The sequence below is a fragment of the Polyodon spathula genome, chromosome 16, assembly GCF_017654505.1.
Source record: "Polyodon spathula isolate WHYD16114869_AA chromosome 16, ASM1765450v1, whole genome shotgun sequence".
NCBI classification, from domain to species: domain Eukaryota; kingdom Metazoa; phylum Chordata; class Actinopteri; order Acipenseriformes; family Polyodontidae; genus Polyodon; species Polyodon spathula.
Window position 1 is genome coordinate 36,748,915 of NC_054549.1, and position 14,329 is coordinate 36,763,243.

General features: G+C 41.6%; 1 protein-coding gene across 4 annotated transcripts; it reads left to right on the plus strand.

The window, feature by feature from the left end:
• The first annotated feature begins 869 nt into the window (after positions 1-869).
• Positions 870-11,712, plus strand: LOC121329388 (aminoacylase-1A-like). Of its 4 annotated transcripts, none has more exons than XM_041274971.1 (16): positions 892-958; positions 2,047-2,122; positions 2,386-2,534; positions 3,618-3,682; positions 4,331-4,435; positions 4,961-5,055; positions 5,593-5,669; positions 6,136-6,225; positions 6,574-6,630; positions 7,167-7,240; positions 7,451-7,500; positions 9,094-9,238; positions 9,485-9,553; positions 10,359-10,438; positions 10,541-10,601; positions 10,721-11,712. In XM_041274971.1, exons 2-16 carry the CDS (start codon positions 2,091-2,093, stop codon positions 10,883-10,885), a joined length of 1,314 nt encoding a protein of 437 aa, XP_041130905.1. In that variant the 5' UTR covers positions 892-958; positions 2,047-2,090; the 3' UTR covers positions 10,886-11,712. The 4 variants fall into 4 exon arrangements, with proteins under 4 accessions (XP_041130906.1, XP_041130907.1, XP_041130905.1 ...); XM_041274970.1 differs by having other exon boundaries at positions 900-963; XM_041274972.1 differs by lacking the exon at positions 2,047-2,122 and having other exon boundaries at positions 870-963.
• Positions 11,713-14,329: the final 2,617 nt, after the last annotated feature.

The following is a 14,329-nucleotide window of genomic DNA, read 5'->3' on the forward strand; positions in this document are numbered from 1 at the left end:
GAGGGAAGTGCATTTAACACCTTTGTATACTAGACACCAGTGGGTTAACAGCATTGTGAGTAGGCAGTAGTGCCAAATGACCTTTGTCCGTGTAGTATAAAGCTTTTGCTGCTAGTGATGCTGATTCACCAGTTTTGGCTCTTTGAGTTCATGTGCTTTAGTGCTGACAAAGCGCCATATATGATAAGAGATCAATGACTGGGAGAACATTTAAACTCCTGCTGCATGATTACTACAGTATTTAACCCTTTGCTTTACCAGTGCTTGGTTCTTGGTTCTATAGCATCACAGTATCCCCTAATGCCTGTATTTGTTGTTAGCAGTGCTCAGTAAACTGATTTCGGTGGCTCTGAGACAGTATCTTTAAAGTGATTTGACGAGTTTTGATCCCAAGTAGTTCTAGTGAGCTATCTGTATTGAAGCTGTTCTATTGAATTTGCAGGCTTTCAGATCCCCAGTATAGAGTACATTACACTGAATGTGTTGGCTTAGTGTCTCACAGTATTCAGGTGTCGCATTTGCTGGCTGTCAGATCCATAATACTTATTTTCTATACTGAATTTGCAGGTTATTTATTATTATTATTTTATTATTATTATTATTATTATTATTATTATTATTATTATTAGTTTTACATTTTTTTTAACCGTTCAGGACAATATGCACGTTTATTCAATAATATATATATATATATATATATATATATATATATATATATATAAATGAGGAATGCGAAATTTGCAATGAGATTTACTGAGAACAGTTGGGCCATATATATGTATATCTGGAGTTGTATTGCAGGCAGGGTCATTGACGACACTGCTTTGCATCGATCATTAGGTAATCCTTTAACTAGCCTGGTTGTGTGGGTCAGTGGCAGAAGGCGAGCTGTGTTGTTTTGCACACAAGTTCTTTCAGGTTGAGGTTTGGCTTTGTAGAGCTCCGCGCTGTACTCCAAGTAAGGTAGTATCTAATCGCGTGTTATTATTAATTATTTATGTTTGCATGCCATAGGAAGCCACGCCGTTTTCATCGTTTTGTTTTTCGTGTAACGTGTAATGACTCTGCATTGATTCTTGACAATGCAATGCAGAAATTGTTCAGAAAGAGAACGATTATTGCTGAAAATGAACGGGATCGAAGTAGCACAGTTGCAAACAGTGATTTTCTTTGCATTGCAATGACCATTATGTCTCATACAACAATCAGAATCCGTTTTTGAATCAGGATGTGTAATGTCAAAAATAAATACACTGATATACGTCGTGATATGCACTCTATTACCGGTAACTGACGCTATATGGTTATGATAAAGTTGCCCGGTCTGTCAAAAACAAAGCACGCAGTTGGAGACTGTCTCCTTGGCATGTATAATTTATTAATGTATTGCGATAACTTGTTTAGCTGTGTGTGTGTGTGTGTGTCTGTCCATTCTAGTGCATTGGAACACACTTTTTCACGTTTTAACGTAATTTTATTTAGTTACTGTACAAAAGCTTTGATTTTATTTATTATTTGTATCTCTATGTGTCTTGAAATGGCATTTGTGTTCCTCCACAGTACTGGCAATCCAGATTAATCTCAACAGTTTTTACTAATTAGATCAGTAATCCACTCGCAGGAAGTGAACATAGTCACTGTTCTCTGTATCCCTATCGATGCCTCAGACCGTGCTTATACATGCAAGAAACGTAGGGTGAATGGTAAACTCCGAAAACTGAAGGTTACAATATTGCGTTTCCTGTTTGGTTGATTCTGCCCCATGAGTGTGATGCTAAAGTCAACAGTGGCTTAATAGAATTCAACACGCACACGCACACACACACACACACACACACGCACACACACACACACACAAGTCCCATTGCTGTTGTGCATTTTTACTAGTTCCTAGTTAGACATTAAGTGGAGTGCTGTGCAATGAAACCATCTAGACGACACCAAATCGACAGAATATACAACGGTGTACCCTCCCCATTGAGATTCTTTATATGCAATAGGTGTACCCTCCCCATTTTGAGATTCTTTTTTACATTCGTGTTTCAGAATAAACCTGGACTTTATTAGTTATCATCCAGTCCTCTCCTCATATGCTTTTACTTTTCTGTTGGTGCAGAGCAAGGTAAGTTTAATGACCTGAAGTTATATTTAGGAGAGTTAATAAAGCTGAAGAAGTCATGACTAGTCATTGGTTGGGCTAATGCATGCTATATCACACTGAGAATGTAGCTCAAGGTGACCTACAGTATTTTTTATTTTTTTTTTGCTGTATTGATTGGCTGAACTGTTGATGGCTAACTTTTGGTGGCTTGCTGTCTTCTTCTTATTGAGTTCATTTGTACAGATGTGGTGGCATTAGGGTGTTGATTGACTCTCTTACTCCAGGCAAGGTGAGTCTGAGATGCTACCAGGTAAAGATGGGCCGACAGAGGCAGGAAGGAGCCAGGACCCCTCTGTGTCTTCCGAGGACCCCTCTGTTAGTCTCTTCAGGGAGTACCTGAGGATCAAGACTGTCCACCCAGAGCCTGATTACGGTCGGTGCTTTTCCCTGAAAAAATACCAACCAACTCACACAACAAACTCACAATGTTGAAACAAACACACCACAAAGGCCCCTGAAGCCATTTAGCATTTAATAATCAGCTTGCTGTCTCTGTACCTATTCAGCCTGAGTCCTGTTTGATTGGGTTATTGTTGCACTATTACTGTTGCTCATTTTTGTAGACACTGCTAACAGTAAAGAGTTCCCTTTTAAAACCTGGAATTGCAAGTTTCACTGTGTTTCATATGAACCAGTACCCCACCTGTTATTCAGAGTACCGGGGCAGCATCCTTCGAAATACTAACATTCACACTACCGCTCGCAGTATTCTATATTAAACCAGTTTATGAGAGTGGAAACTGTATTCCGAACACTGATACTGTGCATGCAGACAGGGTTAAATTGCAAAGTCCACTGGAAGGATCAAAGTCCCTGGACATCTCGCTGCAACAACAGAATGCTGCATTAGCGGTTGTATAGTTGGTCACTGATTGTGGAGCACTGATAATGGAAAATAGGCTGTTGGTCTTGGTCACAATAGGAAAGTCATTGTTTAACAGACTAGCTAACTCGATCGAGCCCTGGAACGTCCTGGGAAATTCTTCTTTGAGAATGTAGATATTTCTCTAGTGCTTCTTAGCCACTTTCTTAACATGTTTGTACTTGGCTTAAACAAGTGTATTCAGACCAAATCAGATGTGTTTGGAACATCTAAACATATCCTATAAAAAAAACAAGCATGGAATTACATTATGATACACAGTACCAGCTAAAAAAAAAAAAAAACATGGGAGCAATTTAGTTTATAATAGCTAACTATAACGATATGGTATCTCTTATTATATGGGATGTCGTTTCACACAGTTTGAGCTCCCCACACTGCACAATATGAGATCTCTTATTGTATACAATGAACTCTTCACCTTGCATACAGTAACAGTTTGTTCCAGAACTGTCCGTGCAGATCCAGAGTTGGGGGTCCCAGGTTTGTGCAGTGTCCTGTCTGGCACGTTGCAGCCCTCATGTTTTGTTGTTGTTGTTGCACTAATGATGGCTCTGCTCTTTTTTTTTGCAGAGGCTGCTCTTAAGTTCCTGGATCGAATTGCAGCCGAGCTGGGGCTGCCCTTTAAGAAAGTTGAGGTATATTTAAAAACACAGCAGGATCATCTATCCCTCAGCCAGGAAAGCCGTGGTTGGGCTTGTCCATCAAAAGTGAAGCAGTGCAGGAACAAGGCACAGTGACAGCTTAATAAAATGTGCGTCTGTCAGTCTTTTACAACATGTGTAGGTGTAGCTGGGGTAGATGCTTCCTCACAGTCCCACATGCGTTTACTCAACACGCAGTCCTTCAACCTCCATGGCAGGAGTTATTTTATTGTTTATATCATTTACTTTTTCCAACATAAATTGGTAGGCGATTGGCCATCTCTACCAGATCTTACAAATCTGGAAATGATTAAAAATTGCAAACAGACCTAGTAATATATAGGGTAGGAAATGTAATAAATTAATAAACCGATAATAAACCAGTCGTTATCTATTTTTTCAGATTTTGAAACCTGTATTGATTAGGTGTTTTTAAATTTATATATATATTTTTTAAAGATATGTATTTGTTATGAATTTTTTTAAAGAGATGTATTTGTTGTGTTTTTTTTTTTAAAGATCTGTCTTTGTTTTGAATTGGTTAAGTGTGATTCTGCATGTCTAAGTTTTGTGAACCCCAGCGTTTAAAGTGGACTTGGTATTATCTGGTTTTCAGGGGAGTCTCTCTGTGTATTCACTCAGGTCTGTCCCGGGCGAGTTGTGGGTGTAATGACCTGGGAAGGGACGAACCCAAAGCTCAGATCAGTCCTGTTGAACTCCCACACGGACGTGGTGCCTGTCTTCCAGGTAAGATGGTACAATAACGTAAACTAACGTATTGGTTTTACACCTGATTTACTACTGGAACCGTAGCACACTGAGCCAGGGGTCTCCAATCACAGTCCTGGAGGACTATTCCGCTCCAGGGTTAGCATGGAAAATGAGATAATGAGCCGGGACTGGACGGGGTTTCATTGGTTCAGTTAAACAATTTAGAACAGGGTTGGAACAGAAACCTTGAGTGGAATGCCAGCTTTGGTCACTGCTGCTGTAAGCTATCGTATTGTATTATTTAAAAAAAAAACAGGACAAAATATTGGCAGGCCTTTCTTACAAATACATAATTCCAGTGAAAGCTGAGGGTTTGTTTACAATGTATTAGTGATGCTCCTGCTTTACTTTAACCACGAAACTTGTTTTAATGGACCTGGCTGCAAGGAGGGAGCTTGCTGTACAGTAACTCAACCACAGCTGTACCACAAACGCACTATGGCCAGTGAATTGGAGTAGGGGGACTCCTGTCTGCTCACACGTGTGCTGTGCTGTCTATAGGAACACTGGAAGCACGATGCATTTGGTGCATTCAAGGACGGAGAAGGGAACATATACGGCAGGGGCACTCAGGATATGAAGTGTGTCACCATCCAGTGAGTTTCAACTTGAATCCTGTTCGCTTACTTACATAAAACAAACCCACCGAAGATAGGGGAGCCTGTTCACAAAGGTTTCACTTCATGTTTTCATAAATTAAAAGCTGTGTTTTGTTTTTGTTTTTTGTTTTTTGTGAACCTAGTCATGGATTCCAAACCTGTATTTTATTCATAAAATGCAAACTTCAGACAGGCATTGTACTGAGTGAAAGCTTTGGGAACTTGCTTCTGTAGATGACAGCATGGTGCAGCAGGAGAATAATCCTGGGTCTTAGTCATGCCAAGCCTTATAGACCTACTGTAGTTTTCCTTTCATAAAAAAAGCTTTGCAAGCTGCCCTATAGGAGTCTAGTCCATGGTCTCTGACTTGCAATATAGTTCTCTTGGGACGCTAGTATAGCCCGAGTAGAAGGTGTGCTTTGAATGATGTGTGTTTTATTTTGAAGTACATCTGTATATATGTGTATGTGTATTTAAAAAGTTTTTTCAGAGTTGTGTGAAGTTCTATTGTGTAATTAATAATGTTGTTTTCAGGTACATAGAAGCTATTAGGAGACTGAAGTCTGAGGGGAGAAGGTTTCCTCGCACAGTACATTTGATGTTTGTCCCAGGTGAAAAATATGTCTATTTTTTTTTTCAACTAGTTTTGGAGAATTTTAACGTTCATTAACGGTAATCACCTCACCAGAAAAGTAAAAATAAGATTGCATTCATTCTGAAAAATAACGCAATAAAATAAAGGTAGAGGGACTAATCGCTGTATTATATTTTTCATTCAGCACCTTTTGATTAAAGGCGTATTCAAATATTAAAGTGTAGTTAGGCATAAAAAAGTGGGGAATGGCTTAACTTTAAGTCCTGGCTGAAGGCCTATTTGTTCTCTCAAGCGTTTGGAGTGTGATTACATTTTATGTCTTTATTCTGCATTTTCATTTTACTTTTATTTTTTTAGCATTCGGTCTTGTTTCACAGGCCTGTTTACTTTGTGATGGTGAAGCGCTTTGGCTGAGCCGCAAGAGGCGCTATATAAAAACAATGTGATTCATTTCTCTGCTGATCGTCTGTGCTTGTGTTTAGATGAGGAGGTTGGGGGTCACAAAGGAATGGAGATGTTTGTAAATCTCCCTGAGTTTCAAGCTCTGAACATTGGCTTTGCACTGGACGAAGGTAATGTGGGGAAGGGGGACAGGGCTGGTTTAAAAAGCATGGCTAGTACAGCTGCTAATGATCACCTCTGTCAGTGTAAGCCTGCTGTGATGGATGAAATAAGGTTGGTGTTAATGAAACCTTTCGTGAGTTGAGTCTTTCAAAATCGTCTTGTAGGGAAATGTTACTGATTCAAGTGAATGGCAGAAAAACTGTTTGCTGAGTAGAGTTGCTTATGCCTTAGGCTGAGAATGTTGTGTGTTAATGCATGTGCAGCAGTGTATGGAAAAGAAGACCTATAGGAAAGAATTATACACAGTAACCTTGTGAAGGAGAGCTGTGGTAAAGAATGAATGTCTCTTTCTCTAGGCCTGGCGAACCCTGGAGACTCCTTCACAGTTTTCTATGGAGAGAGGAACCCATGGTGTGAGTAACATTACCAAGGGCAAGGATGCCAGCTATAGTTTGAGACTTGAAGTAGGCACCAGCCACAACGTGCTTCTTTCTTGTCTCCTTAAAATTTTACATCAAAGTCTATAAATGAATGTAACGTTAATGTGTAAGACATGTGACAGCCTTGATGTGTGCATGAAAAAGAGTAAATACTGAATTTGAAACAATGCATTTCTCTTACACTATACACATACAACTGTATAAAATGCTAGGCAAGCAACTATATATAAGATTTTGACAACATTTATTTCCAATTTGTAAATGAACTTTTCATGTTAACGTTACCAAAAGTATAGCTCTTTGTTACCATGGTTATGAGCAGAAGAAAATGTAGAAGACAGAATTCCTTTTAAAAATGAGTTTTCCATTTTACTGCCTGTTGGTCCGACTCGAAATACAAACCTGAATCATTTCAGAATTTTGTCAGCTCAGCAGCTGTCATAGTGTAGCAGCTTGTGTGTCTCTTTCTGTTGGATTTAAGCTGACGTTTCGCATTGCGTCGCTTGCAGGGATAACAGTAAGGTGTACTGGAAACCCAGGGCATGGGTCAAGATTCGTTGAAAACACTGCAGCTGAGAAGCTGGTAGGTGTCCCTGACCACAGCGTGTACAGCGTACGGTTTGTTGTGTACAGTATGGATCTATATTCACTAGGGTCTATTTTATTGATCTGAAACCATGGCGGGTCTAAGTAGCACCATCATTTAAAGTCATTCAGTTAGAACCCTCCTTGCAGTTTTTACATGTTTTTGCAGACAAAGAAAACATTAGTTTTTTGTTTTTTTTTTTTACAGCGCAAAATTATAAATTCCTTCATGGACTTCAGAGAGAAGGAGAAGACCAGGTAAGACTGTCCAGTCCTGTGCAGAGCTGTTAGTCAGACTGTCCACTCCTGTGCTGTTAGTGTGACTGTCCGGTCCTGTGCTGTGCTGTTAGTGTGCCTGTCCACTCCTGTGCTGTTAGTGTGACTGTCCGGTCCTGTGCTGTGCTGTTAGTGTGCCTGTCCGGTCCTGTGCTGTGCTGTTAGTGTGCCTGTCCGGTCCTGTGCTGTGCTGTTAGTGTGCCTGTCCAGTCCTGTGCTGTGCTGTTAGTGTGCCTGTCCAGTCCTGTGCTGTGCTGTTAGTGTGCCTGTCCAGTCCTGTGCTGTGCTGTTAGTGTGCCTGTCCGGTCCTGTGCAGAGCTGTTAGTCAGACTGTCCACTCCTGTGCTGTTAGTTTGCCTGTCCAGTCCTGTGCTGTGCTGTTAGTGTGCCTGTCCAGTCCTGTGCTGTGCTGTTAGTGTGCCTGTCCACTCCTGTGCTGTTAGTGTGCCTGTCCAGTCCTGTGCTGTGCTGTTAGTGTGCCTGTCCAGTCCTGTGCTGTTAGTGTGCCTGTCCAGTCCTGTGCAGAGCTGTTAGTGTGCCTGTCCGGTCCTGTGCAGAGCTGTTAGTCAGACTGTCCACTCCTGTGCTGTTAGTGTGCCTGTCCAGTCCTGTGCTGTGCTGTTAGTGTGCCTGTCCAGTCCTGTGCTGTGCTGTTAGTGTGCCTGTCCGGTCCTGTGCAGAGCTGTTAGTCAGACTGTCCACTCCTGTGCTGTTAGTGTGCCTGTCCAGTCCTGTGCTGTGCTGTTAGTGTGCCTGTCCAGTCCTGTGCAGAGCTGTTAGTGTGCCTGTCCAGCACTGTGCAGAGCTGTTAGTCAGACTGTCCACTCCTGTTCAGAGCTGTTCTTGGCTTTTAATAACAAGAACGATGTCATTCAGGCAGCCATATGTATCCTGGCTTTTAATAACAAGAACAGTGTCATTCAGAAGCGTGTTCCAGGGGGAGGAGAGTCATATCTGGGAATGACAGGGCATGACGGTGCTATCTGAGAGTTGATGTGATTATTCCCTGCTGCTGCGGCTGCTCTTACCCTGGTTAATGCATTGCTCTCCAGGGCTGCTCTCTCCCGTGTCGTCCTCTATAGTGGAGCTGTATCTTGACGAATGCTTTTCTGTCAAGTGCTGTGCTGGGGCTGGCTGTGTAATTTGCGATGTTACGAGCCTCTCGGCAGTGTTAAATAGTAAAAGGAATGAATGGGATTTTAATTGTTACTGCAAATGTTTGATTTGGATCTCTGTTGGTCCAGGTTATTAAACACAATGCTTTTAAATGTGTAACTGCTTGTAGCTGCCTACGCAGGGATGAGTGCAATAAATATGAGTAGGAGTCATGCCTGGGAAATGAAAGGGTTAGAAGATACTTGATTGCAGTTCCACCACGTCAACCCCGTCCACTATATCAAGGACAGAAACCCGGACCAGAGGACCCTTTTATAAACTGAGTGGAGTCAGACTCGGGACAGAGGGTAGGAGCTGGGTAACAGAATGTCCAAAATCATCAGGGCATGGACTCCAAACCTGAAACAACTAAAATGAATGAAATCCATTCTCATTGCTTTTGTTCTTTTTCTCCTCCAGATTGAACACCAGTGAGTGTTTCACGCTGGGTGACGTCACCACAGTGAACATGACCATGGTGCAAGGGGGCGTGGCCTATAACGTCATCCCCCCTAACATGGACGTCAGCTTTGACATGAGGATCCCACCCACCGTCAGTCTGAAGGTACGGGGCTGCATTCGCAGTGCTTCGGTGCACAATTACCCCAGCTTTAACCTGAGAACGAAAAAGAAATGGAGAATCTGAACCCCTGTGTATGACCCATAACTTGAGCTCTGCAGCAAGATTCATGTAGCGCTCTGGTGGCAGCATTGCTAATTACACCCTGACTCTGTTCCATGATGAACCGTGCTCCGCGGTGTTATTTGATTTGTTTCTAATGTTTGTTGAAAATCAATCTCTTTCCAATAGGAATTTGAAGAGCAGATTAAAGTGTGGTGTGAGGCCGCTGGGGAAGGTGTCACCTATCAGTTTGCACAGGTACAGTATCTGTGCTGTTCAGTCTTAACTAACTCCTCACCAGATCTTACAGTCGGTCATGGACAGCAAGCCAAGGTCTTGTACTCGGACAACAAAGATCACAGGGTTCACTGGTATGAACCGAGCTGAACTATTAAGTGTCTGATGGGAGTCTTTCTCTCTCCGATTCCAGCCTCAGCTCTGTCACTGCTGTCCATGACTCCCTTGTAGCCTGGTGATGTTAAAGGTGATGTAAAACAGACTGACCGAAGGTCACTGTGCGCAGTTTCCCAGCTATGAGAAGACAGCTTAACAAACGGGTTCCCTCATGCCTCTTTACTGTTTTCTATAGGGGTCTGTTTTAATGCTCAGTACTGCAGATTTTGAAACAAATCTACCTTTTAAACCCAATAACTCAGGCTAGCATGGGTCCCTTTCCACTCCGTTTTCTAGCTTCACAGTCTTGGAGTAAACTTCAGGAAGAACTGAAACTTACTGACTTGATACCTTCTGAAGGAGCTCAAACAAAAAATGTGTATCTACTTAGCTGAAACATGTTTTAGTTTTGCCTGGTGCTCCTGAGTTGTTTCTGATAATTAGATTAACTGGTTTGTATTGGCTACCTTCTTGACCAGGACTTCAAGGTTAAATACAATACAATTTTTGTTGTGTTTTATTTAGTAATGTTAATAATAATTGGGTCTAAAAAATTACCTGCCTAGGTGTAAGGGGACACCAGTAATATTAATATAGTTAGAATAAGGGTAGCAGTATTTCTGTTAAAAACTAGACTGGTCAGTCTCTCGTGTCGTGCCTTCCTGAACAGAAACACATGAACCAGAACTTGACCTCCACGGAGCACACTGACCCCTGGTGGAGAGCCTTCAGCACTGCGTGCAGCGCCATGTGAGTGCAGCCTGCAGAGATGTACAGACCAGCACTGCTTTTCAAAAACATTAACCATGTTAACAAACAAGAATTTCCTTTCTGTTAATTTCCTTTCATCAGGAACTTGGCTTTAAAAAAGGAAATCTTTCCAGCAGCAACCGACAGCCGGTTTATTCGAGCAGTAAGTCTCTTTCTTTTACTATTGCTTTTGTCCGTAGCAACCATGCGCCACTTTCTCTGGATCTATCAGAAATGGTAAATAAGTTCAAACTGCCCTACTCCTGTTACTTTCCTCTGCAGGTTGGGTTGCCAGCAATCGGCTTCTCGCCGATGAATCGAACCCCGATCCTGTTACACGACCACAACGAGTTCTTGAACGAGCGAGTCTTCCTGCACGGCATTGAGATCTACTGCAGCCTCATCCCTGCACTGGCCAGCGTGTCAGCCCTGCCCAGCGAGGCCTAAAGAGCGCGTGACTCCCACAGACACAACACGCTCTCACACAGAGCCAGTAGCACTTTACAATCTATACTGATACATCCTTCCTGAGTGCACCAATACTGTTCAAGGGCTTGTATTAGGTCATTCGGGTAGGGCAACACAAATAGAATTGCCAAATATATTCTGTCATACAATTTTAAGTACATTATAAAACCTCTAATCAAGAGCATCTCAGAACGCAGAAGAAAACATTTGGATACTAAATTTTGTAGGAGGCAACGGTTTGAGAATGAGCTTGCCTATCAGGATTCAGTCATTTTAATTTTTTTAACTTGGTGTCAGTGAATCTTTGGAAAAGCTCCCAAAATCTGACACCGTTTGAGATTCAGCTGTGAATAAAAATAAATAAAAAGCTGATTTTTAATTGGCAAATGCACTTCTGAAAATGAAAAATAAACACAAATGAGCTAGAGGCATTGTCAGGGTTGATACTAGATGAGAAATACAAAGAAAGAATCTTTGGCATTGGATAGGAAAGGGTTTGCATGCTCCAATCCCACGAGGTGGAACATACAGCTGGGAATCCTGATGGATCTGTTCCAAGGCAACGGCACTGATCTGCTCTCAATGAGATATAAAACAAGCTTAAAAACTCCCTTTCATTTCAGATTCATCCTGTTTCAGTCATCACCTCTATTCGTCTATTACGCTTATCTTTTCAGATTTGATTTGTACAGACTTTGCAGGGCTGATGTCTTAATTAACTTAAAAAATATGTAAAAAAAAGAAGGTCTCTTAATAGTATTGAATCTACTTTTTTTCTAATTCTAATAAAGCTTCTCTTGTTCAAAGACGGGATGATGTCATTTGTTCCGTATTCGTGTCAGTTAGCGCCAGTTAAACATTATTAAGTTCCATAGTGAGCATGCTTGGAGAGATGGGGGTGTGCTTTCAAATGCTGGCATTTTAAAATGTTGTAAGTCTGAGATCTGAACGCAGTTGTCGGGTTATAGAAAAGTTCAAAATACAACCTGATTTTGTGAAAAAATTAAACTTGAAGAATTCCTGCCTTATCAAATTCAGATATAGTAACATACATCGATAATCACACGTCAGCATTCAAGGAAGTTGTCGGGGACTGTGAGAGACTCTGTCACGAGGTGGTGCAAGTTTGTCAAGTCAGTCGTATTGTGGTCTGCTGCTCTGCAGTGAGATTTCCAGAGGGAGTGTTGCATTGGGCTTGGCACTCCCGTCAGTTAGGGAGGCAAAACTGTTGTCAGGGGTCTGTATAAAAGAATAGCATTGCAGAAGACAGAAAAGGACTGAATAAAGCGCCCTTCCGCTAAACACATGCACGGCCGCGTAAAGACCTTGTAAAGTTGTACAGTCACAATGAAAATGTCACGCTTTATCATAACCTTTATTCAAGCAGGTTATCTGTGGTGATAGCACAGCTGAGCCTCGAAAGGTCGCTGTGCCAGCCCCGCCTGCGGGCTATCTGCCTTTCACAGTTCAGTGACACCAGCCTTCTCCCCAATCTCAGAGACGGTGGGAATTCGCTGGTCTGTTCTGCCTGCGTATGTTTCTGTTCTTGGCTCTGTGTAAAAATATAATTACAAACGCCTCAGTATTGCATTTGCTCACCCTGGGATTGCATTCGGTTAGAGTTTTTATTTTTTTTAGTGTTAGATAACAAAACGTATGATCATTTGTTGAATTATTGATTGCCAGCACTATCTTTCTCACAGCTGCAGCTTATTTTGTTGTTTCGGTGCATTTTAAAGCTGCTGTACGGTTGATTGAAATCGTAAGAGATGTCTCAATTCTTGGTTTAGGACTGGAGTACCCTTTTTTGTTTAAAGCAGTAATATCCAATGATGCCGGTCTTCCAGGGAACCATTTTACACTGGGTCCCAGAGGTTCACATTCACCAACTACTTACATCTAAATATATAGCAAATCCAATGGAGGGGACACGCTTTGTCACTGTCACAAAGTGCATGCATGTTACTGAAAGACTAATCCATGTCAGTCCCTTATAAAGGTAAAAGCATAGTGAAAGCATGCCAACGCATAGGTGAGCATTGTAAAGAACAGCAATGCATGGGTAAAGTATATTAATAAACATGGAAACCCAGGGTAAACTGCTAAATTCAGAGTTTAACCATAGGAAACGCTTGGGATAAACTGCAGAAATACCGACCGGTTCTTAGAAGAGGAACTGCAGATCAATGCTTGTCACACCCTTCTTGGGACGGACGGACGGACTGATTGCTGGCAGGTAGGTGCCCTTTTCTTCACTCCTGCTCTGTACAGTTGCCTTGTTATTCTGCTTGGACAAAGTGCTGATGGCTTTACCTGTCACATTACTGCCTGTGATAGCTGTGATCAGGTGTACATGCCAGATTTTAGCATTGCCTGACAAGACATTTCAAATGACCAAAAAAAGCAGTAAAGGGACATTGTGGCTCGGTAGATAGATAAACTAAAATGAAGGTTCTTCACTCAAGATCTTGATATCTTGGATCAGGCTGTCACCCTCCTTCATTTTGGTATTGCAACCCTGTTGTAGCTTTTCAGCTGTCATGCAAGGCTCTTGGGCTGTTGTAAGGAGTTTCAAATTAAATTATACTTGCCCTCACAATTCTTACTCTGGGAGGAAAAAACAAAACTGCTGACAGCTAGCCTTGTCTCTGATGATCTCCCCTGTGTGTTGGGTAGGTGGGGAGGGGGGGGGGTCCCCAGGTCTGGGGGGAGGGGTTTAGAACAGGGAGAACTCCACGGTAGAGACAATCATTAGTGGTTTGCAGGGGTTTTGTGTTATTGTTTAAAAAGGGGATGTGACAGGACGGCCAGTGGTCTGGCAGGCAAGGCAGCAATCAAACAAACAGATATGTGAATGTAAGCCCTTTTTAAATAAAATAAATACTTAAACAAAATTAAACTTAAAAACAAGAGTTGCCAACACACAGGATTTTAACTAATACATCTCTCTCTCTCTCTCTCTCTCTCTCTCTCTCTCTCTCTCTCTCTCTCTCTCTCTCTCTATATATATATATATATATATATATATATATATATATATATATATATATATTTCAGTTGACGCATGTATACTATATATACTGTACTTTACCTTACAGCCACTTGGAGGCAGTATATACAAAGATTCAACACACTCTTTCCAGTCTTGGCCGTTCATTTCAAGTCTTCTGTGTGACACGGGTTGAATGCTGTCAAAATGGGGTACCCTCACCAAGGGCAGCCTTAAATGGTTCTGAAGGGATCCATTGAATTATTTGACCAGTACAGTAAAATAATTGAATATCACAGATCTATTTTTAAGTCCTGACAAGCTAACTGTTACACAAATACACTGCAGCATTATTGATCGATTTGTTGGATGTCTGGAGTGACGCATCTTAAAAACAAAACTACACAGTGATGTGTGATTTCTGTACTAACCTG